Below are 24,338 nucleotides of genomic sequence, written 5' to 3'. Positions count from 1 at the left end.
ATATCTCTTCGCAATGTCTTTGTTTTCGCTCTGGTTTTCTGATAGGGCCTGTGGGTTTTCAGTCCAATAATATTCCTTTTCAAGAGGGGATGTTTACATCAATTGGTGAGGAATAATGATCCTAGCAGCTCATTATCATTTTTTTGATACTTAAAGTTTTAAACGGACAAACTCTCCTTTAGAACCTGGTTATTACAAGAAGAATGACTTTGGTATACGGATAGAAGACATTGCTGTCACTGTTCCAGCTACTACAAAGGTACATCCAACTAATTGGAGTCCAGGACTATGTAAATTCAGTGCAACTATAGCCTAACGAAATAATAATAATATGTGAATTTTTTTCTCTGTTTTTCCTTACTAGCATAGCAGCAATTACCTGACATTTGAAACAGTCTCATTGGTGCCTTATGACAGAAAATTAATAAATACATCTATTCTAAGTCCTGAGCAGGTATTTGAAATAATACCAGTATTAATCTTTCTGTATATATTACTATTTTTGGTAACACTTTATTTTAAGGTGACGTTACTATATGTACTTACTATAATAATAATAACAACAACAACAGTAAATTATGCATAATTACAAGTATCTAATCCTAAACCTCACCTTAGCCTAACTCTTTAGTACAGTTTATTAGTATTACTCAGTACTTATTCAAGTAAGTACAATGTAACTGCATCACCTTCAAATAAAGTGTAACCCTATTTTTATATAAATTTAGTTTACTTTCATAAGTTTACTTTCACACCATAATCAATTTTGTTACTGTTGGGATGTGTGCGTTGGGTTCCATTTGGTTTCCAATGTAAAATCTGGGTAGTGAACCAGTTAAAAACCACAGCTTTGTGTGTTTAAAAATATGTTGTTTTCTAGTGTTGGTTTCCTTTGAAAAAATGCCCACAGACGCTCTTCACTAGAAATACATCTTGGGAGGGGGGTTGTGGGTTCGCTGAAAAGCAAAAAAGCCTTATTTTTACTTTCATGAACAAAAATAAGTTGTTGATTTCAATTATATCCGGAGTGCAGATTATGTCTCTTTCTTTGTTGTTGTATTGTAGCTGCACTGGCTGAACTCGTACTATGAGACCATCCGGAGCGTGGTGGGTCCCGAGCTACAGAGGCAGCAACTGAAGGAGGAGTATGACTGGATGATGAAGCACACGGCACCTTTCCTTACAGCTGGAGCTTCAGCTGTCATCTCCTCAGTCACACTGTTAGTAACAGTGCTGGCTTCTTTTGTGCTGTAAATACTGAAGAGCTTATACTCCACAGCATTCAGTACTGCCTCTGCTCCTACTGTGGGCTGGTACAACAAACCCACCATCAGGCACAAACTGAAAAGCTCTAATGTTGAATAGGCTACAGTACTTAAAATAAGTTGTCTTTTATATACAGTGTTCTCTCACTCTCCTATTTCTTCTCTTTGATCTGGTTATTTTAAGCCATTTTCAATATATTTACCAGACCTCTTTAGGATTTGGTCTATGTTAATATAAACTAGTGTTAGTATTGTTTTTAAATGACAAAGTTTTTGCACATATTTAATTTAAAAATATTTGTTAAGAATATATGTTAAGACAAACATTGTTGATTTATAGTTTATTAAAATACGATTAGTATCTTAGATTTCTTGTGTTCTATGTTTAATGTTTTCATACTTTACAGTCATAACTGTAGGAATCAAATAATGTCCACTCCACTGAGTGGAAATAGTATGCAGACACCAACAACACCTAACACTCAAAATTACACCTACTTCTACCACAAAAATAATTCAAAATTTCATAAATAGATCCACTCTTTTTGAAACGTCTGAGTTAATTTATAATACAAGGCTCAACTTTCACCCAAAAATGAAAATGCTGTCATCATTTACTCACCCTCAAGTTGTTGCAAACCTGTATGAGTTTCTTTCTTCTGCTGAACACAAAGGAAGATATTTTGAAGAACGATTGGAACCAAACAGTTGTTTGGCACCATTGACTTCCATAGTAGAAAAAAAAAAATACTATGGAAGTCAATGGTGCCAAAGTTCCAATCGTTCTTCAAAATATCTTCCTTTGTGTTCAGCAGAAGAGAGAAACTCATACAGGTTTGCAACAACTTGAGGGTGAGTAAATGATGACAGCATTTTCATTTTTGGGTGGAGTATCCCTTTAAGGTTTTTTTTCTGCTGCCCCATTTGCACCAGTTGTTCAGCACAAACAATACAGAAACATTACTCCATGAGTGTAAATTCAGACACTTTTGGCATATAATACAATGCACAACATTGATTAGCAGTGTTGGGGAAAGTTACTTGTAAAAGTAATTCATTACAATATTGCATTACTCCCTTAAAAAGTACTTAATTGCGTTACTTGCATTACTTCTGAGTTACTTTTTCTCATCTGGGCTTGGCTTGCTTTGTTTTTTTTTATAACAAAAAATGTATTCTATTTTTGTCAAATGTGAAGGCCCTTTCTCACCAAAGGTGAATTGAATAAGCCTCAGGCTGAAGAAAATTCCAATTCATGCCTGTACAGTAGAGGGTGCAGCTCAAACAAACCTTTCAGATGTGCTGCCATTCTGGGTCGCAGAAGAGTAGGATGCAGGAGAAGACATTTCAGCACTCTTCAGCAATAAAAACAAAAAATGAAACACAAATGTTTATCTAAATTTCAATCAAAGGTCAGCGGTAAAGACACTGGTTAACAAAGTGAGATTAAATACCTAATGTATATTTGTGTAATTTAACATTTTTAATTATGGCTGGTTTGTGTAATATTCTGAGTTTGCATTTCACAGTTTTTAATAATTGTGAGGAATACTGAATCTGTTTTTTTTTAGTTAGATGAGTAAATTAATGCTCACATTTAGTCTAAAACTACAGTAACATTCATGTTTACACTGTAGCGAGCAGGACGAGGCCGAGGGGCGTGAGAGTGGCGCGAGGCCGGTGGCGTGAGTGATAATGAACGACACCTGTGAGACGCACCGGTCTCGCATCTCTCACGGAGGAGCAGAAGCATAAAGGAGGAGCGACGACAGTGAAGATCGAGAGAGGAAAAGGCCTGAACTTATGTTGTGTTTTGTTTCTGTGGCCAGCAGTCGTCCGTGAGGGGCTGCTGGCTGTTTCATTTTTGTATTTGTTTATTTATTTATTAAACTTCTTGAATGTTCGCCGGTTCCCGCCTCCTTCTTCCCACAACATCTGAACCCCATTATAACACTGCACACAACACCTCTGCACTCACGATTTCTCTCAACATGGAGACAGGAGAGGTGTCTGTCAATAAAGGAGAAAACAAAGTAACTTGGGTTCCCTTTCGTTGTCACTCCGAGTTACGTCGGATGACGACAAATGGGGTTTCGCTTAGAAAGCCTATCAACTTCGAGTATTACAAAACGAGCCAATGGCAAAGAAATGCCATGGGTCTGCGGAATTTGCATGGCGCAACTCCGCCCCACCTCGTGGGTATAAAGGAGGACGCCGGCAACATACAGATATGTTTTCGCTTCGGAGCCAAGTTAAACCTTCGCTCCACAGCCATCTCTAAACTGTCAGCTTTACAAGACGAGATTCTCCGGTGTTGGTGTGACGGCGATTCCCAGCGAGTGCACGCTTCCTGCTTATCTGTGCAGTGGTTTGCACACCTGGCTGCGGGGCCCCAAATATGCGTTTCCCCCAGTGAGCCTCCTTGCGCAGACCCTGCTCAAGGTCAGGGAGGACGAGGAGCAGGTCATTCTGGTCGCGCCGCACTGGCCCACCCAGACCTGGTTCTCTGAACTTGTACTCCTCGCGACAGCACCTCCCTGGCCAATTCCTCTGAGGAAGGACCTCCTTTCTCAGGGACGGGGCACCCTATGGCACCCTTGTCCCGATCTTTGGAACCTCCACGTGTGGCTCCTGGACGGGACGAGGCAGGTTTGAGTACCCTACCATCACTTCCGCTAGAGCGTCGTCCACGAGACACGCCTACGCGTTGAAGTGGAACCTCTTCGTCAACTGGTGCTCTTCTCGCCGAGAAGACCCCCGGAGATGTTCGATCGGTGTCGTGCTTTCCTTCCTTCAAGATGGCTTGGAGCGAAGGCTGTCTCCCTCCACCCTCAAAGTATACGTTACCGCTATTGCCGCACACCATGATACAGTGGAAGGTAAGTCCGTAGGGAAGCACGACCTGATCGTCAGGTTCCTGAGAGGAGCGAGGAGACTAAATCCTCCTCACCCTCCTCTCGTTCCCTCTTGGGACCTCTCAGTGGTTCTAACTCTCCTGCAGAGTGCTCCCTTTGAGCCACTGCAATCAGTGGAGATTATTCTGTGTATATTCTTTTTTGTATTCTGTCATGTCAAATTGTCTTATTGTCTTTTGTATAAATGTATCAGACGTACTGTAGGGGCAGAACAATTTTCCGAAAGAATAAATAAATCAATCTCTACTCAGCAAGCAATTTTGCATTTAAAAGACGTCTAATAGCCAGCCAAACACAGCCCTGGCGTCTGGCTAAAACAAGGCAAAATTTGGGCTGTCATTTAAAATGTTATAGACTTTGCTTACATGATGGAATATCATACATCTCGCAAGTTATTTTGGCAAAAAGACATGTAACCAAATTCAACGTTATTTTGGCTAGAAGTGGGTTAATCAAAGTCGGACTATATATCGAGTCTATAGTTAACCTATACGGTGAAATGACGGCTATTGCTTGCTGGGTACCTAAATTCTCCCTAAAATCAATCGGGAAATGATAGGTGAATAACAATGATGTAGAAGCACCAAACCGGTTGTAAGCCTAAACTTGACATAAACTGTAAACTTGTCCCTCAATTCTGATTGGTTGATTGGAATGTTGTTCCAGGATCATCAAACCTTGCGCATTATCAATATAAATACTAATCCAGCTTACATTAGTGTGTTTTGAAAAAGGCAAAAAAAAAAAAATTGTTTTGTTGATTGTAAGATTTTATGTGGAGATAACAACTTTAAACTTTAAGTAATTTTTAGTAATGAGACTGGCCCAGTAAAATCCATTTTGACTATCTATGATGTCCAAATAATAAAATACTTGTCACTCAACTCCATAGAGAAATTTTCAGCAAAGCTAGAGCTAAATACTTTACATAGGGGAGAGCGGGGCACAATAACACATTTTGGTTTTGGCTCAATTATTAAAAAATTATTAAGTTAGATTCAACTTTTTTTTTACACAAGCAACATACACATCTCTGCTACAAATGAACACAAAGTTTTTTTCTAGGACCTACCATTTTCGTACTGTTGCACTGAAAGTGACAGAAGTGCAAATGTTACAACTTACCCCATATGCGGGGTTAATTGTAACACACATAATTCAGTACTATTTTATTTGTATAGTTTGATATTGTTTGTGCATCTGTATAGATAGATATCCATACATCCATCCCTCATCCAATCATCCTTCTATTATGGATCAATATCATGGATAGAGACATAGAAAAGGGCTGCACAGTTTTGCAATAAATAAATAAAGTCATCAAATATTGTAATTGCAATTGAATTAGATTTGTGTGTGGCAGCTGCATGTAAAATTATTATTATTAATAATAATAGCAGTAATACAAATTAGCTTAAAATCAAAATTTAAAGGGTTTATTGTATTAAAAACAGGCCATATTTTTAATAAATAAACAAGTGATCAATGCATAGTAAACAGAATTTTAAACATTTTAAATTCCAACATTGTTTGTGAAAGTCCAACAAAGTTAAATATATAAATACTCAAACCTAAAAAGTTGTGTGGCTCCCTGTTTTCATTTGATTTGATGATCATTATACACTTGGCGGCTTAGTTGTAACACTGTGCTACAACTAACCCCGCTGTGTAAAACATATTTTAAGCCTAGCTAGGAGTTGCTGACATGTTTCAAAACGGTGCTATGTTTTAGCAAACAAGACAGTGATTAAGGCAATATAAAGTTAGATTTGGAAACGTAGCCTACACACCCAACTCAGAAACCGAAAAAAACCTATGATGAAAAAATGTACTTGCATATGGTGTCAAAACACTCTTTGTCCAGTATCTTCACGAAATATTATCGAAACTTTCCACAAATTCGCGGGAGACCGTCTTCTGGCAGCGAGAGAAAAAGAGCGGAAACAAGGGGGCTTGCTTGATCCCAAGGGGGTAATCCATCAGCCGGAAGTTGAAGCTGCCTCCGGGGGCCGCCATTGTAGCTGGCTATCACCTGCTGTTAGCATCCCATTGACTCCCATTCATTTTGGCGTCACTTTGACAGCGAATAACTTTACATCTGAGGCGTCCAAAGACTCCATTTGTCCATTATTTATTTCTAAAGAAACACGACAATGTATAAAAGGCTCCATTACTTTGTATCTTACGTTATGGCCCCGTAGAAGCCATTCTTGTAAAAATAGGCTAACGATTGCGTCATAACCACGGGACGCTCTGTTGCACAGTAGAGAAATTACCGTACAGACAGAAGTAGAAGCTCGTCGGCAATCGTTTACTGTCTATGAGGCAATCGGGTGGACATGGAGGCATAAAGTCAAGGGAGAAGCCCATAGATAGAGAGTTCATAAAAGCAACGGGACAAAATATTTCAACAACAGATTTGTTTCAAATTTCAATTCAGATTTGACCCGGCACAGCTACTAGAAGGTCTGAACGGTTGCTCACGTGACAACTACGTCGTCAAGCTCAGTTTGAGCCTGCGCAGAACGCTTGGCTATCAGGAAGTGAGTGCCCATGCTGGGCTTCAACTCTCTCCGTTGAAATCGACAACGTCGCTGTGTCCATTTCTTTTACTGTCTATGCTTGATCCTGACTAACTATGTAAAAGGTCCGTGTTACATTTAACCCCGCGTTTGGTTGTGCCCCGCGCTCCCCTAATCTTCTTGTAGTCATCTATCATTTATTCAACTGGAAGATTTTGAACGACTCTAACATTATAACCTTTTATTATCTTGTTTTGGCACTTTGAAATAGCATATTGTATAGTATTTATCATCCCTCTTTGTCATTATCATTGCCACAAATTCACATTTATGAGCATTATGCCATAATTGAGATACACTTTATTTAAATACTGTCAACAATCATTTAAAAACATAATGTTTTCCATGAATCCCACTAGCCTGGGTTTCCCCATAGGCCTACTGCCTTTACGCAGCGCGATTTTATTCACGCTGCAAGGCAGTCTGGATCATAGATATCCATAATATATATCTATGGTCTGGAGACCATGGACCAAATTTTCGCCTCAGCGAGGGGACCAATCACAGAATGGGGAGGGAGCAGCAAGACGATGACGACGCAGTTTGTTTAAAGGGTTAGTTCACCCAAAAATGAAAATTCTGTCAGTATTTACTCACCCTCATGTTGTTCCAACCCCGTAAGACTTTCGTTCATCTTCGGAACACGAATTAAGGTATTTTTGATGAAATCTGACAGCTGGATCACTCCTCCATACTAGTCCATAGGCTTCTTCAGGGATTGAACTTGCCAGCCTCGAAAAGTTATTAAAGACATCGTTAAAATAGTCCAAGTGACTACAGTGGCTCAATCTTAAGTTTATCAAGCGACGAGAATACTTTTTGTGCACAAAAACAAACAAAAATAACGACTTTATTTCAACTATTCATGTCCTTCTCTTTGGGCCTCTAGTCAGTTAACGTAGTGTGATTCCGTAGAGCTACGTCACACGTAGGCTCACTATTGGCCGACGCTGGTCATGTGCGTGATGCGTGTGACGTACAACAACAGAAGCTTACGCTATTACACTAGTGAACTGACTCGAGGCCCAAAGAGATAGACATGAATAGTTGAAATAAAGTCGTTATTTTTGTTTGTTTTTGCGCACAAAAAGTATTCTCGTCGCTTGATAAACTTAAGATTGAGCCACTGTAGTCATTTGGACTATTTTTAACGATATCTGTAATAACTTTTCGAGGCCGCCAAGTTAAATCCCTGAAGAAGCCTATGGAGGAGTGATCCAGCTCTCAGATTTCATCAAAAATATCTTAATTCGTGTTCCGAAGATGAACGAAGGTCTTACGGGGTTGGAACAACATGAGGGTGAGTAAATACTGACAGAATTTTCATTTTTGGGTGAACTAACCCTTTAATACCTATCATGGATCAAACATGGCAGCAGACGCGAAGTTACCTTTCGATGCAGCCTTGGATATTGTTCTAAGTAGCTAGTTTAGAACGCAAATAAATCTCTGACCCATCGTCTTCTTCCTCGTCTAATTTATTTCGCTCTACACACGTCATCTGGTATAATTGAACATTTGATACATTCGTAAACCACGCCTCAAATACGAGAAAATGAACATGTGGTTCCTCCCAGACATTTTGAGACGTGGTCCGACGTTAGCCAGGCTAGACAGCAAACTGAAGGAAATTGTTCAGTGTAAAAATGACTTGTGACCACTCCTTTCTAAAATATTGGCACAATATGATCATGTCCGGTTTGTTTTTTTTATTTGTGTGTGTTTGTTTTATAGCAGGGCAGGTTTTTTAGAGAACTGAAACTGGCATGACAGTAACACACCAAGCACCTAATGCTCTAAGTCCTGCCCTATCTCTCACCCAGATATCATAGCAGTCACACATCTTAACATCGCTTTCTGAGAAACCAGCTTCTCCAATAGGCACTACCCTTTAATTGTCACAGGCCTGAAGCTGCATTTGAAGGGCTCATGCCTGCAGAGGTGCTGTTGCTTGGCAACAGTTCCGTCAGAACCACAGTAAGGTGTGAATGTGGTTTCTGAGACGTCCGCTTTCTCTCTCTCTCTCTCTCTCTCTCTCTCTCTCTCTCTCTCTGTACTCTGTTGTTTGCCTGTTCTACTCCAGCTCAAAACAACTTTGAACATTGTTCCTTATCTTCACAATAATAGGACTAATGCATGTGATTACATTTGTCATGTTTTAGTCGAGGCTCTGTGTATGGCGTGACTTTCCATAAAGAGGAACTTACAGCAACAGGAGGTGTTGAAAACGGTGACCTCATTGCAGTTGTCAGTGTGCTTGACCGCTGCCTGTACAGCTGAAATTACTGTTTGAATCTAAAGTCATGTACTGCACTCTACTGTAAACATTGGCTTCTTTTGTTAAATGTTTCATGCGTAACAGGCTCGTTTTTGGAGGGAGTGAAACAGTTAGGCCATGTGGTTGTGAAACAAACAAACAAAGATAACTCTCTCCCAACTCACACTCCATTGTCTCTGTCTCAGCTGGCTGATCTTACATGCAGCTCTCAGTTTGTAACTTTTATAAATCAGTAGTAAGGCATTATGATATTAGACATGGCCTAATTACTAATAGGAATTATGGTAAAACTTTAGTTTAGCGTCCAATTCTCACGATTAACTAACTATTAATTATGACTTTTGTCAAAAAAAGCCACTCCTAATTACTGCTTACTATAGTTAGTATGTTAAGTTGTTAAGTTTAGGTATTGGGAAGGGTTAAGGGCTGTAGAATAGGGTCGTACAGAATAAGGCATTAATATATGCTTTTTAAGTAGGCTACTCATAAACAGCCAATATCCTAGTAATATGCATGCTAATAAGCAACTAGTTAATAGTGAGAAGTGGACCCTAAACTAAAGTGTTACCGGAATTATTACTGATCTCACTGCTTTATGTATGTAAAATGACAATATGTATATATATATATATATATGTATCAGTGACTTAAGTGATTGTTTATCTCAAGAAATACAAAATAATTCCTCGTGCTCTTCAGGCTGAAGATGTTCTGTATCACTGAGTATGTAAGTAACAGGTAATTTGGTTTGTTTTGGTTACCATTTCAACCAAAGCTAGCTCTTAAAAAAAGAAGTTCCTGTCTAGTCATGTGACTTCCTCAAGCGTTTAGTTCTCCACTCCAGCGATCAGAGAAGAGCTTTTCTTCTGCCTCTTCCTCCTCTGGTGGCTTTTGTCGTTCTCTGAGTGGAGCACCGTGGCAGTGAGACAGTACAGGAGTTAGTTCAGCACAGTCGAGTGTCATACTGCCACATCTATAGTTGTGGTCCTCAGAGTCAGGAGAATACTGCCCACCCACAGCTGGATCAACATGTTACGGCGGAAACCATCCAACGCATCTGAAAAGGAGCAGGCTCAGGTGCAAAAGAAGAAGGTAAGAGTTTGTGCCTTAATCTGCGTGTGCGGCCCAGTTTTGAAGAGTTGAAGCGAGAGTAGAAATGATGTTCTTGGAGGACCCCTCTGGAGGTCTGCATTCCCAAGAAAACGCAAACACACATAATAGGCTGTTTAAACACAAAAAGTAAATGAAATGCATCAGAGCAGAACACATGTGCTTTTGTTGCTGATCGTTTGAATCAACAGTAGGGTTTTTCAAATGTTTTCATTCATTAATGTGAATAATAGTCCTATTGTAATGTGTCCCGTTTGTCTTCAGACCTGTCATTCTTAAGATTAAGAACTGAAACTGTATGATTGTTCTGGGTTTATGCACGGCTGTGCAGCAGTTCCTGTAGAAACACATTAGACCGCAGCACACATCCTGAAGCGGTTCATACCTCATCAGAGCAATGCATCCAAACACATCTCCTGAATTCAAAGTGACGCTTATGTACATCTTCACAGCCCGCTCCACTCAGCTTCTTCTCGTTCAGCGGTTAACTGCTTCTATAGCATTACTCTTATTTTCCATTTGATTCACATCTTGCGTGCATGTGACAACCAACAGTTTCGATATTTCTCCTCTCTGAAACTGCAGGTGTTTCATAAATGCATGTAACCCAAGCAAAGCGAGATCGGAAAATCTTGCTGTTGTGCATCACGGCTACTTTGAAGTCTTTAGTTTATATTTTTTTAAACCAAAGTCTTAAATTCTTATCCAGAGCAGAGGATGTAGCATACAGTTGAAGGTCATTGGCATGGTGTGAATGAAAACACTTCACCACCACATAATCTCAAAATGCTGCCGTTTCCTCTTTGGTCATGGTTTAGATTATGAGTAATAATTTCAGTCGAGATCTGTCAAAAATACATTTTAACATCTTATGATGATGCAGAAGAATGTTGTCACAGTTTTGGGGAAATTAATAGGGAAGGTTTGTTAATAATTTGACATGTTACACTATGATTTCCGCAACAGTGTAACTATTTAATTTAATATGATTTTCAAAGAGAAGCAAACTCTTGTCATTTTACTAGTTTTGACCAGCTGAACAATCTCTTCTTGCATTTGGTTGGTTTAGCAGATTGCAGTCTGTTGTGTGTTGTCTAGATACTAGTGCACAGCTCTGCAGGGATTGGCTGCGACATGCCCACTTCCTGTGCTGAAGAAAAGTGGCACAGTGAAAGGTTTAGATAACAGAAAAAGTCAAATTGGAACAAATATGCACAGCAGCCCACAAAACTCACACTGAATGATTTTATCATTAATAAAAAACGGCCTTAATTATGAATGAATCAACTCTGGTTCTACTCTAACAAGCCACACTTTGCAGAACACTGTATCTTACAGTTTAAATGCATAGGTATATATTAGCCTATAAATTAACATCATGTGATAAATAATTACATAATTACATATGGATCAGACCATGATGACCTTTGGCCCACCATGCCATATCAGAATTTGGTTACACTTTATTTCGACAGTCCAACTACGTGTCAACAAACTCTCATTAGAGTATTAGTAGACTATAGGGTTAGGGCCTGAAAAAGATGACATGTTCTTGCAAAGTTACTTAGTCAGTAGAATGTCTGTAGCGTACCATCAAAATAAAGCGGATATTAAGCAGACAGTCTACTAATACTCTAATGCTGGTAGTTGACATGTAGTTACTTAGTAGAAAGTCTACTAAGTTAGTAACTACTAAGTTAATACTAAGTAACTAATAAGTTACTAATAAGTTACTACTAAGTAATTACTTAGTAGAATGTCTAGTGGACCATTGAAATAAAGTGTTACTAAGAATATAAGTGAATTATATTTTTTATTTATTTAATGTTAATATAATACAGTTGGATATAATTCATATTCATTCCAATGGCCCTTAATTAGGCTAAGTGTGATTTTTGTCCCTTTATAGTAGGAAGTATGGGCAGATCTGATACAGACTGGCACATTGTTATTGCTATATTTTCATTACACTGACATTGACACTGTAAAGTCTCACTAAACACATTTTCCTATCTGTGAAAACCTATGACCATGACAGCTTATTTTTCATAGACAATTCAAAGGCTTTTCCACCCTACAAAACACTCATGAGTCATGTTTATAATTACATCTGGTCTATGGATCTGAAAAAGATATTGTGGATTTTTCTGCCCAAATGTTGCTCTGGAGGTTTGATAATGCTTCCAAATATTGATCAGGATATATGCTTGTGGAAATACAATAGCATTTAATGGCCATTATAACATGAGCCACAGTATCGGTTAAACTAAACTGGATTTGTTCATGATGCATTGAGATAACATTTCATCAGCATAATGCTGGATGACTCTGCTGTTCACATTTTCATTTTATTGCTCATGACCCAATGGCCTTATGGTTGAATGCATAGGACTAAATATCTCTATCCATCCATCCATCTATCCATCTGTCTGTCTGTCTGTCTGTATCTGAATACTACTGTAACTTTAAATAGTCTCTGATGAGAAACTGTTCTGTCTTCGTAGCTGTCTCTGCAAAGATCCAGCAGCTTCAAAGACTTTATGAAGCCAAAGCCATCGTCACCTGTAGTGAGCCCTGAGGCTACCTTGGATGAAACTGTAAGTGCAGTAGTTTGTTATATGGAGATGAAGTTGCTGTACTCAAGCTCCAACTCACTCCTGTCTTTTGGGTATCAAAATATTATATCATGTGTAGCTGTGCAAATTGACCAATATCTGCTGTTTCAGAGGAGAAAAACAACAGCATCAACATAATCTGTACTCATTTGCAGTCAGCATTAATATTCAACTGCTAGAATGGTTCTTAATAACTGCTTCATCTCTAAAACCACACTTTTAAAAATATCTAGACAGGATGCCATTCTTTCATGGGCCGTTCAAGCAGAGAGCCTGCTTAGCCTTCTGTCTGCTTTTTAGAGTAGACAGTGGTATAATTTTAATAATATTTAATAAAAAATTTATATACATGACCGTTCAAAACTTTTGGGTCAGTAAGATTTAATTTTGTATTAAGCAAGGATGCATTAAATTGATTAAAAGTCATTTTTGTTACAATAGATTAATGTTTAAAATGTTGCTGTTCTTTTGAACTTTCTATTCAGAGTATCCTGAAGAAAATAAAAAAATATTGATAATCTAAACTGTTTTCAACATTGGTTTCAACACGGATTTCTGAAGGATCATGTGACTACAGACTGGAGTAATGATGCTGAACATTCAGCTTTGCCATCACAGGAATAGAATACATATTACAATATATTAAAGTAGAAAACTTATTTTAAAGTGCATGTAACTGTATTTTTACTGTATTTTTGATCAAATAAATGCAGCCATGGTGAGCTTCTTTCAAAAATCCTACTGACTCCAAACGTTTGAAAAATATTGTATATATCTCACTTTTGTCATAATACATACATTTACATAAATAATAAATAATATACATTTATAATATATATATTGTTGTTAAAAGAATGTCCATTGTCTGTTTGATAAGAAAAGTGTGTTGAACAGTGTGGAATAGCCTTCTGTGGAGGAGTTAAGTGAGGTGCCGAGGTAATCAAAGGTAATGTAACAAACTGATGTAAAATCCCCATGACGCTGACAGGTACTTTTGTTTTCTGTCTGTATCTTTGATAACAACGGAAGAGCCTCTGACATTTAGAGGTATAGAGCTCAGAGAGGAGGAGCCACATTGACTCACTGACACAAAAACCACCGTCACAAACTTTACTGGAAATTCTGCATAAAACAGGGGCCCATCGCTTTAAAACTAACACTACTTATACTGTGGTTATACCACAAACAAATATGTGCTGATTCAGCTCAGCCAGGACAAACATGGCACTGATGAACCATGGCACATTAGAAATGGGTTATGAATAACACATCAAAGAACTGCAAACCGAAATTAAAAACAAGTCACAGTGAAGTTACTTGAGGTAAATCAAGGCAATAAGTTCTAACAGAGTTCTGTCTCAGTTTCTTTAACCATGGAGCCAGGAAACAGTGCACAGAACAACCAGTCTAGCAACAATTATTCATTGCCCGTAGCTCTTTTTAGACAACACAAGGGGAAGTTTGATGAGTCGATAAGACAAATTTAGTTGCTACACTGAGCAAGTGCACAGTAAAAACAGCTATTGGTGATTACTGAAAGCATCTTTTTTGTGTGAAATTTCTTACAGAAGTTTGAGGGTGCACCACCAGAGGATTCGGGTAAAAGTAACGGAAAACTTGGAAAGAAATGGAGAAATGTCATATCTCGCACAATGACCCGTAAAACATCCAAGATGGTACAGAAAGCCCTTGCAGAGGAGGGGGTGAGTTGAAAGCACAAGTATTATGTATTCTTTTACAGAATGTATTCATCCTGGGTTAATGTTAATTGCTAAATTATTTTTAGCATTTCAAGTTGTCGTGTAAATTAATAAATGATATACATTATTTTTTATAAATTATATGTTTAATTGGCAGTTATAAAATAGCCTTAAACTATAGTAGTAAATGCTATAAAGGTAAAGGTTCATGATACCTAATGCATTAACTAACTGAACCAAGTTACCATGTTTAAATTCACATTTAAAATCGGTGGTATTTTATTTATTTTATTTTTTTATTTTATTTTATTTTATTTTATTTATTTTATTTTATTTTATTTTTTTTATTTTATTTTATTTTATTTTATTTTATTATTTTATTTTATTTTATTTTACTTTACTTTACTTTACTTTACTTTACTTTACTTTACTTTACTTTACTTTACTTTACTTTACTTTACTTTACTTTACTTTACTTTACTTTTCTAAGCAACCATCTAATTCTAAGAAACACTTAATTGCAGCTTGAATGTGTCTCCCCCGTGTGGATGAAATCAGGATATTTTACACTGTCAGCACTTTAGGGTGTTTCCAGTGGTTAAAGTTAGGTCACAAAGAAATTCATGAGGATATGAATTCAAATAAACTGTAAATTGTTAAATTTGTTGATTTCAGAATGAGAGTGGGGAGGACGGCTCTATGTCTCCCATGTCTCCAAGTGACTGGATGCCAGATCTCAGTGCTGGGAACAGAACATCTGTGTGCTCCAACAGCTCAGAGGACACCATGCACACCCCTCTCTCACACCAGCTCTCTGGGTGTAAGCCATCTCAGACCGCCACAATATCTTGGCTAAACCAATATCATACAAGGCTGATTGATTTTTCCCCCCCTGATGTGCAGGTTCTGACAGACAGAGTCTGGACAGTGGCTTCAGCCAGAGAGACAGTATGAGACTGGAGGACAACACCTACACCGGGCCCTTCTGTGGCAGAGCCCTTGTCCACACTGACTTCACCCCCAGTCCATATGACATGGAATCTCTCAAACTACAGGTCAGCTTTTTCAAATGTGCTATTTTTGGACACATTTTTAGACAATGTCGACATAAAAGATTAGTTTATACAAAAACAAAAATTATGGTAGTCATTTATTTATGTATTCTTCTCTTCTTATTTGTTTTTTAATACATTTTAAATCAATTTTTATCCATTTTATATATTTTTTCCATTATTTTGTATTGTTTATGCATCTGTTGTGATTAATTTGATGAAAAGCACTGAATTATCCTTGTGTAATGTGCTATATAAATACACTTTCCTTGCTTTCTGTGTAACACAAAAAGAGTAATTTTGAGGGACTATTCAAAAAATTGGTGTAGATTTTTATTCCGAAATTTCACAAAGAATACAAAGAAAAAGCAAGGAACACATTGAATGGCATTTTGAAGTAGAAAGACTTTCATAATAATAGAATAGTATTTTCTATTCTATTCAAAAGATACACCAATAATCTTTTATTTACAACTTTGAAAAAATGTATATTTTTATAGTGCTGGCTGCCCTTTTTTATATACAATTACAATGCACTGAAGCCTTCAAGCTTTAAAATGTAAAAGTATCAAAAAGTGGTCTTTTTAGAAAATATAGCACATCAGTTTTGAAGCTTGAAAACTGCAGTCCCCAATCACAAGATAAAAAGCAACCAGTACATTATTCGTACTGTTTCATGGGCGAAAGTCAAAAAAGTATAAAATAACAGAATTTTGGGGGATTACTAATCCTAAAAAAAAAAAAAAAAATTGTATATTGTATGCAGTGCATTGATATTTTTCAAAACACACAGAAAGGAGACATCATCCAGATTATTGAGAAGCCACCAGTAGGCACCTGGACTGGTAAACTCAATAACAAAGTGGGCTCCTTTAAATTCATCTACGTCACAATACTACCAGAGGAGGACACGCCACCAAAGAGGAAGCGATGCTACAGTCACGGACGCCAGAAACCCAAACCAAAAACCTTGGAGGAAGTTCTGGAGAGAATAGGCCTAACTGTAAGCCTCAAGTTACTTTCATTGCTGTTTTCTTTTAAATTTGTGTGCCATTTCATCATAGTGCAAGAGGATCTGCTCTTTGACTTCTTATGATTGACCCCTGTGTGCCCAGGAACTGGGATCTCTCCTGTCCATGCATGGCTTCCAGAGCTTGGAGGACTTCACCGGCCTGAAGGAGTCTCACCTGAACGAGCTGAACATCACAGACCCTGAGCAACGTGTGAAGATATTGAAAGCAACAGAACTGCTTCATGACTGTACGTCCAAGTAGAGCCATCGAGTCTAGACTGTAATCCTAATTGTGTCCAACATAGTTATAATTGAAGTCTGTTTGATGTACTAACATCCTTTCTGTTCTCCAGCGGAGGATGAATCCGATACCGAGGAGCAAAAGACTGAAATGCCACGGGACTCTGGTTGTTACGAGAGCACAGAGAATCTGGCAAACGGATGTGAGGAGCCCCAGGTGGAATCCCAACCGGAGCCAGAAACAGATCCGGACACAGAAACAAAGCTCAATGCTGTTCAGGAACAACTGGAGGGGATGAAGGTGGAGGAAAGTTCTGAGAATCAAACAGAGTGAAGTCACCAGAATGTTCTTTTGATCCTGCTTCTTTAAAACGTTGAACCTCTCTATGATGGACCGAGAGTGTCATAACCACATGCTGGATTGAATTCCATGAAGGAAACTATTTTATATGCACAGCCCATACAGAAGCCAATAGGTCCTCTTAGAAGATGGCATAAAGGTCTTGAAGGTACTATCATCTGTGAATGTAGTTTTTCTCTTTGACTTTATTGTTCAGAACGTCTGACACCACATTCAAAATCTTCAAAAGGCTCTGAAATCTAACTGAACCAACATTTGTTGAGGGATTTGGAAAACTGACTTTGCACCAAGCAATATTCCATGGATTAAACCTAAGGCAATGTTCTTACATCATAAAATAAGCAGCATGGTGGTGCCCCAAATATTGATTTTACTCACAAGGTTAAATATTCAAGACATCTATTATGGTAAATTACATGTAATTATATGGGTGATCTAACTGTGATTCTCTAACATCTGAGAAGTTTCATCATCATCATACCTTTAGCTATGAAGTAGCATTTTATAGACTACTATTCTTCCGTTTCTGGCCTAATGAATGTACAGAGTAATACGCAATTAATGCACTCATTTTTTGTTGTTGCCAGGAATGAAAGAGGAAAGGCACATTGTTTAGTTAATTCACATGTATTTGCATATTATTCTTTTGCTTCTATGGTCAATGATTTTGGTTCCTGTTTGTGGTAATGTTTGTTATAATATGGTTTATTTTGTTTTCAAAGCTATTGTTGTTTATTCAATATCTGTATTTCCTGTTTCCTGTTCTGTTTGTCTTGCTATTGATGTCTGTACTTTCAGGGTTTGCTTTAACAAAAAAAAAAAAACTAAATTTTGAAACCACACCACAAAGAAGAAATTGTAATAATACCATATAATTTAATGAACATACATTTACACACAAATTCATAAAGTAGAAAGTGGAGAGTATGAGCATATACATGATCACAGTGTTATTACCAAGCAAACTGAACATAACCCAATTCGTGATGACGTACAATGTGTACATTATGCATCGCATCCACATATCTAGAGCAGACCATCATTTGCTAATATTCCAAACTTACACATTACACTGACTTTGCATTAAAGATTTTTGATTATTTATGTGCCTCATTTAGTAAATTAGCATATGACACAAAATTCATGATAAAAAAAAATTAGTGGGATTGATTCAGCGCAACTTTAAGCACATTTCCATATACTCAGTAATACCTTCAGCCTAGCAAATTAATATTCACATCTTCCATACACAGTAGCAGTGTAAACAATCATCACAATTGTTCACACCATTGCTATAAATTAAACATCTGAAGCACATTCTGTTAGTTATGTAGGACTATATTTCCTGCAATAACAGACTTTTACCCTCAACACATTTTTCAACACCAGTAGAGTTACTAACAAACAAATGATGAATGCATCTCACAAACATTCCAGTTCATACACTTCCAAATGCTTTAAGATGGCACTGAATGGGTAACCATTTTAAGCTGGCTTTTCCAAATCCTTAATTCACTTCTTAACAATACTGCCCTGTGTAGCTGGATATGATGAGAAACGCATGTTAAAAATATATTATCGGTCCCTGAAGTCTGTAGATGTGTCCCTTACAAGTGGCCATTAACATACCACAGTGAAATTAGTAACGGTGACTACATTGCACATTCGCTTCTACACTGGGGCAAGTTTTGCTACCTTAAACATGGTTAAAAGAATGTGTGGGAAAAGAAAAACAAGCACAATTTAAAGATATTTCTCAACTGAATGCAAGAGCATGCTTAAATGACACCAAAGATGGATTGGTCAACTAGCCGTTTCCATGCCTAGACTCAGGAAGGTTCATTTTCAGATGTAAACCTTATCTTTAATTTATTCTGTGTACAAACACGCCACTTGGCCTTGTGTTGAAATATCCAACTCATAGAGAAAAGGAAAGTGGGGAAATGGTGCTCAAATGCCAGGCGGTTGTGGAAAGACCTCCCTAAATAAGACAATATGGAGGGAACATATTAACTTAAAGATCAAAATAATCGTAATAACAAATCAGGCATGTCTTCCACTTCTTATAGGGAATTTGCAGCTTCTCAGTTACTTTTACAATATGTACATTAACTCCATGGCTTTTTTTGCGTTCTGACAGATCATTAGCATTGTATAAAAATGACATTGACTTGCATGTACAGGTATGAGTAGTATGGGGCATTATGGAGTCTTCTGTAGATGTAATGGTAGAGCATAGATAAGGCACTCTTACTGATGCAAATCGGCCTGTACTCACTGGCACATACATCTGACGGCCTTTGCTTTCTACCATCCATGCTGATTGTAAAATCAAGTCTGAGCTTAACTTTCTGAGTTAAATCACATTTATAACTGACCGACTTACTAAGCTGATCCAAATGACCCCATCAACAGAATAAAGCGGTTTTGTTGGGCCTAATGTCAGTTTATGACTAAAGCACTTTTCCTTATCACACTTTGAAAAAAGAAAGTCTAATCCAAAGGGCATTTTTCACAAACTACTATAGAAGCAAGTTATGGGTTTTACATGGCACACAAATGGTTAGGAATAATGGAGGCAGGCTATACAGAAACGGGTAATGACACTGAAAAAAACAACTGAACATTTCACAAGCTCTTTCAAGGGAAATAATGTCCTCATTACGTTTAAGGGTAGCCTATTCTAATCTGATTCAGTCTATGGCTCCCCATTTCCCTCAATGTGAGCTTCATCATGCTGTGATTCAGACAGGAGAGTCTCAAGACCTCCAGATCTAGTCTCGAGTGCTAGCGCAGGATCCAGGCAGGATAACTCGCTCTGCGAAAGAGTATCAGAGAACATAGGCCACTGTTTTGAAAGTCAGAGTCAAAACAGTTTTTCTGTGTGTGTTCCTTCATGTGAGCACATTCAGAAGTTTGAGAGAAGTCTAGAGAACGCAGCCTAAGCTAGTGGGTCGACTCTTTGATGACCCCAGGGGCGACGGCATTGGGGGAAGTTGGCGAGGGGGGTTTCTCATCTTTAGGGGAGGTGGCGCTCTTCTGGGTGCCTGAACCAATGCCAGGTTTGGCTTCATCAGGGGTGTGCTCATTGGGAATCAGGGGAGCTGAGGATTTCTGCAGGAAGTGCAAACACACCGTTATCAATTAAAGAGTGATATTCACAGGTATTGAATGTGTGAGTGCCATCGTTCTTAACCAGGGTTAAATGTACACCAGTAGGTACTTAAACAGGTTTCAGAGGGAACTTGGAAAGATTTTGGAAAGATTTTGCCCACCTAATCATATCATTACAAACTGCTTTGAAGCAAAAAGCTTTTTTTTTAAATCAGACAAAAAAACAAAGGTACGAGACTGTGTGAAAAATGAAAATTGTCATCATTTACTCACCCTCAATTTGTTTCAAACCTGTATGAGGTTTTTTTGTGTGTTTTTTGTTCTGCTGAACACAAAAGAATAAATGTTGAGAAATATGGGTAATTAAACAGTTGATGGGGCACCATTGACTTCCATAGTAAGGAAAACAATACTATGGAAGTGAATGGTGCCCCGCAACTGTTTGGTTACAAACATTCTTCAAAATATCTTCCTTTGTGTTAGGCAGAACAAAAACATTTATACAGGTTTGGGAAAAAATTGAGGGAGAGTAAATGATGACAGAATTTTCATTTTTGGGTCAACTATCTCTTTAACGGCTTTAATGAGGGAAAAACTACAATCCCAAAAAGCATTGTGAATGACGAATCATATTAAAATAATTGAGAAATAAAAAACTATTGATTTGTATAGTTCAATATATAATATTTGTTAAGTTTATTGAAAAATATGCATATTTGCTTTCAAATTTTTCAGTAGTGTGAGAGTGTGCAGAGAGACTAACTCAATTACATCATTCGCAGTGCTTCATGGGAGTTGGAAGCTGTTGGATGCTTATTTTGGTGCAATTTGCTTGTTTCGATTCTCTGGTTGGTGGAGATTTCTTTCAGAATCATGGGTAATGTAGTTTTTAACCAAGAATTCCATGGTTAAACATGATTATATATATATATTGTGAATATATGTTGTGAAATGTTGTTTATATATATATAATGTGATGGCTTCAACAAAAACATGCTATCAATTAACACGCTCATAGCTCACAGTAGGTCTGTCTTCAACAGTTTATAAGTTATCATTAAAAACCAATGAATTGCATTTATACTTTGGGAACCCTATTAAAGAGAGAGGAAACTACTTGATTCTTAGGTGAATCGTCAAAATAGTGGCCATGGCCAATTGATGATAATTCTGAATTGTCTTCACTATAATAAAAGTTAAAAAGGAAAAAAGGAGTCAAAATGGTTCTATGGGGTAACGTTAGGTGTTAACGTTAACTTTTTTTTTAAAGTTAGAAAATGCTTATCTAATGAAAAATAATCCTTTTATACAGACTGCACTAACAAAAAGCTATTTCTAGCCAATTAAATATTTTAGAGCCAAGCATAACTAGAAAAATATATAGAAGAAATGGTAAGAAATAACACGTTTAAAATTCCCTGACGTTTTTTTATGTTCATGGGAACCCTGATCCACCTGACCAAACATATTTACAGTTTTATTGATATATTTTTAGGGTCTTTACCAATATAATGGACATGCAGAGCTGTACAAACGTAAGCACTATGTCTATCTGCCCTATGAAAGCCACATCAAGCTAAAACCGCTTAATGCATTCATTTACTCCACTTGGTTCTTCCCTGACCTTCTAACCCGGCTCCCAGCTCTTAGGGTAATTGATTTAGGATATTTCTTGCAGACTCACTACTCAACGCACAGTAAAGCAGCCAGCAACATTTCTGCCTAATGTACACTGGCTTGTTCACTCACACACTCATAAAAAATGTCTTACTGTGGTTTGTGAAACAGGGTTGCTGCTCTTATTGGTAGAAGCAGGAGACGCATCAGAAGGGGCGGGGCTAGACGAGTCTTCCAGCATCTCACCTCTTCTGTCCAACACACTGGAAGGAGAGAAAGACAGAGATATATAATCCTGTGTTTAGAAGTGGCACAAACCATGTAGCATCTGCAGAGAAATGCTGGAGCTTTTCTCAAAACTAAAATTACTAGTAAAGGCATATCCAATGACATCCAAAGTACCAAAATACTTTTTAGAGCCACTGTATACAAGCAAAACTACAGTAATCTTCCTACCTGGGGTAAGCAGGGCCACACAGAACCTCACAGCAGTTCTTAAAGATGTTCTTGTGACTGTAGGGGTTCTGCACACGGTTCTTTCCCGACCACGAACCTTTGATCTGTGCAGTAGAGATGAAGGAAAACCAGCACAATGTCAGAACTGCTGTCACATTCTGATTCAACCTTCAACTGGATCTTCACTCTGATGTTTTATGTTTTAAAGCGTCCATGCAAATGAGAGGCTTGATAACAAATAATCTCTTATCCTTTATTCAAATGTGCTGTTTCTGTTCTAGCCATTCCTTCCCTATGGATTTCATTTGATCTAGTCAAGCACTTCAAGGTTCTTCATCTTAAAAAGTCACGCTGTTACTGTTTCATCTGCTCCTAGATAGAAATGCATGTATGCATCACAGGCGTTTCCTGCATGGTATTCCCCAACAGAAATGTTACCAGCTTCAGGTTTCAGTATGTAGTTTAGTTGTATCTGACTTGTATCTGCAGGTATTGATAAATCTATTATAAGCAGGAACCAATTTAAACATAATCAAAGGCGAACAGCCATCATGTAACATCATATTACTTGCAGCACTTGCATCCTTCTCTGAAGCCCTTTCTCACTCTTTTTTTACTCCTCATTAACAGGAAAAGAAGGGCCAGAGGGCAAATGTGGCATGAACACATTTTAAATTAATCATTAGGGCTAAGTGTGAAAGTGCCACAGAACTACAGATTATGCTAAACTAAATCAGAGCACTCAAACTGCTGCAGGGAATCTAAGTACTATATATGCAATATATATGTGTGCGTTTGTTCACTATATGAATTTGTTTGAGCACACGTTGTAGATATTTTTCATGAATAGGGTACACAAGAGGATGTGAAATTCTCAGTTTTTTATTTTCTTTTTATAAAATGATCCCCAAAAGGAGATGCTTAACCTTTAGAAAATGTTGATTTTAATTACTTTTAAATAAAAAACAGTTTTTTTTAATTATTATTATTTTTTATGAGGTTTGGAATTTTTGCACCCATTACTAAATTATTGTGTGACTTTGCAACCAAATATCCTTAATAAACCCTGATTTCTGTGCTTTTCTAGCTAATTAAAATGAAGCTTATGTAACCAGGTTGCAAAATGTATAATTAGACTAAATTTTTAATTATTAGACGTAGAATATTTAGATTTCATTCCAATAATAAGGAAAGTTATGTGGTAACAGCATTAGCTAAATGTGGGACTCAAATGTCATATTTGTTTGAAATTTTCTTTATTTTCTTTAATAGTTTTTCATTAATTAATAGTTCATAATCAAAATTAGCTTTAAAAAGATAAATGAGTTAAATATCAGTTCAACAGTTTGGATAGTCACAAAAGTAAAGAAATCAGGAGGCCAAAAATGTCATATTATGATGTGCATAAACATCTGATGCATTTAAAGCTTCTTTTCATGCAAGGTTAATCTTATGTTACATAATAGCTTATCTAACAGCAAACAAAAAAACATGGGATTTGTGCCTCTAGTGCTTTAAAAACGTAATGGGACACCACTGTGTACCCTGTTCATAAACAGTGCCATAAATACTGTATATACTGTACATAAAACTCATGTTGAGATGTTCTCTGTGCTTTCTTATTGCAGATAAGGCACTGTTGCCAAGGTGACTGCTGGATCTAGTGTGCTGAAATGCTCTAGGGCATGTGTTTATCTTTCCAGCCATGTGACAGCAGCAGGAGTCAAGAACCGACAATAGACTTTGGAACAGACAGGTAAGAAAAAGACTTACATCTTCATTGGTGGTCTGGTTGAGGGAGATCAAGTAGGTATGGAAGCCAGTCAATCCCACCACAGACCAGAGGGTGAAAAAACACACCAGAACCTCCAACACAGTGCAACGGGGAGTCAAGGACACATGCTCAAAAATATCGACAAAATGCTGAAAAAAAATGTGTTCTAACTTTGAAATATCTTTGTTCAGCAATACAAAAGGTGTTTGAAAAAAATATATGTGCTATGTGCCTGTTTAACTGTTAC

At 37.5% G+C, this 24,338-nt stretch overlaps 3 protein-coding genes across 3 annotated transcripts in view; 2 read left to right on the top strand and 1 right to left on the bottom strand.

The window, feature by feature from the left end:
• xpnpep2 (X-prolyl aminopeptidase (aminopeptidase P) 2, membrane-bound) overlaps window positions 1-1,517 on the top strand; it is a 30,076-nt gene extending 28,559 nt beyond the window's left edge. The window contains exons 19-22 of the mRNA XM_056258571.1: window positions 46-105; window positions 183-259; window positions 365-454; window positions 1,066-1,517. Coding sequence (XP_056114546.1) covers window positions 46-105; window positions 183-259; window positions 365-454; window positions 1,066-1,254 — 416 coding nt within the window. The 3' untranslated portion in view covers window positions 1,255-1,517. The remainder of the gene's footprint in view (window positions 1-45; window positions 106-182; window positions 260-364; window positions 455-1,065) is intronic.
• Window positions 1,518-9,867: 8,350 nt separating this feature from the next.
• sash3 (SAM and SH3 domain containing 3) lies at window positions 9,868-17,180 on the top strand. Its single transcript, XM_056258550.1, has 8 exons — window positions 9,868-10,132; window positions 12,655-12,747; window positions 14,334-14,468; window positions 15,141-15,285; window positions 15,369-15,520; window positions 16,311-16,520; window positions 16,633-16,777; window positions 16,883-17,180. Exons 1-8 carry the CDS (start codon window positions 10,070-10,072, stop codon window positions 17,101-17,103), a joined length of 1,164 nt encoding a protein of 387 aa, XP_056114525.1. The 5' UTR covers window positions 9,868-10,069; the 3' UTR covers window positions 17,104-17,180.
• An 806-nt stretch (window positions 17,181-17,986) lies between these two features.
• zdhhc9 (zinc finger DHHC-type palmitoyltransferase 9) overlaps window positions 17,987-24,338 on the bottom strand; it is a 28,922-nt gene continuing 22,570 nt past the window's right edge. The window contains exons 6-9 of the mRNA XM_056258549.1: window positions 24,091-24,195; window positions 22,318-22,421; window positions 22,016-22,124; window positions 17,987-20,244 (exon numbers count right to left, since the gene is read on the bottom strand). Coding sequence (XP_056114524.1) covers window positions 20,077-20,244; window positions 22,016-22,124; window positions 22,318-22,421; window positions 24,091-24,195 — 486 coding nt within the window. The 3' untranslated portion in view covers window positions 17,987-20,076. The remainder of the gene's footprint in view (window positions 20,245-22,015; window positions 22,125-22,317; window positions 22,422-24,090; window positions 24,196-24,338) is intronic.

This window comes from Rhinichthys klamathensis, unplaced genomic scaffold (assembly GCF_029890125.1).
Source record: "Rhinichthys klamathensis goyatoka isolate OS25496 unplaced genomic scaffold, OSU_Roscu_1.1 h1tg000153l_1, whole genome shotgun sequence".
NCBI lineage: Eukaryota > Metazoa > Chordata > Actinopteri > Cypriniformes > Leuciscidae > Rhinichthys > Rhinichthys klamathensis.
This window is presented reverse-complemented; position numbering and strand designations above follow the sequence as displayed.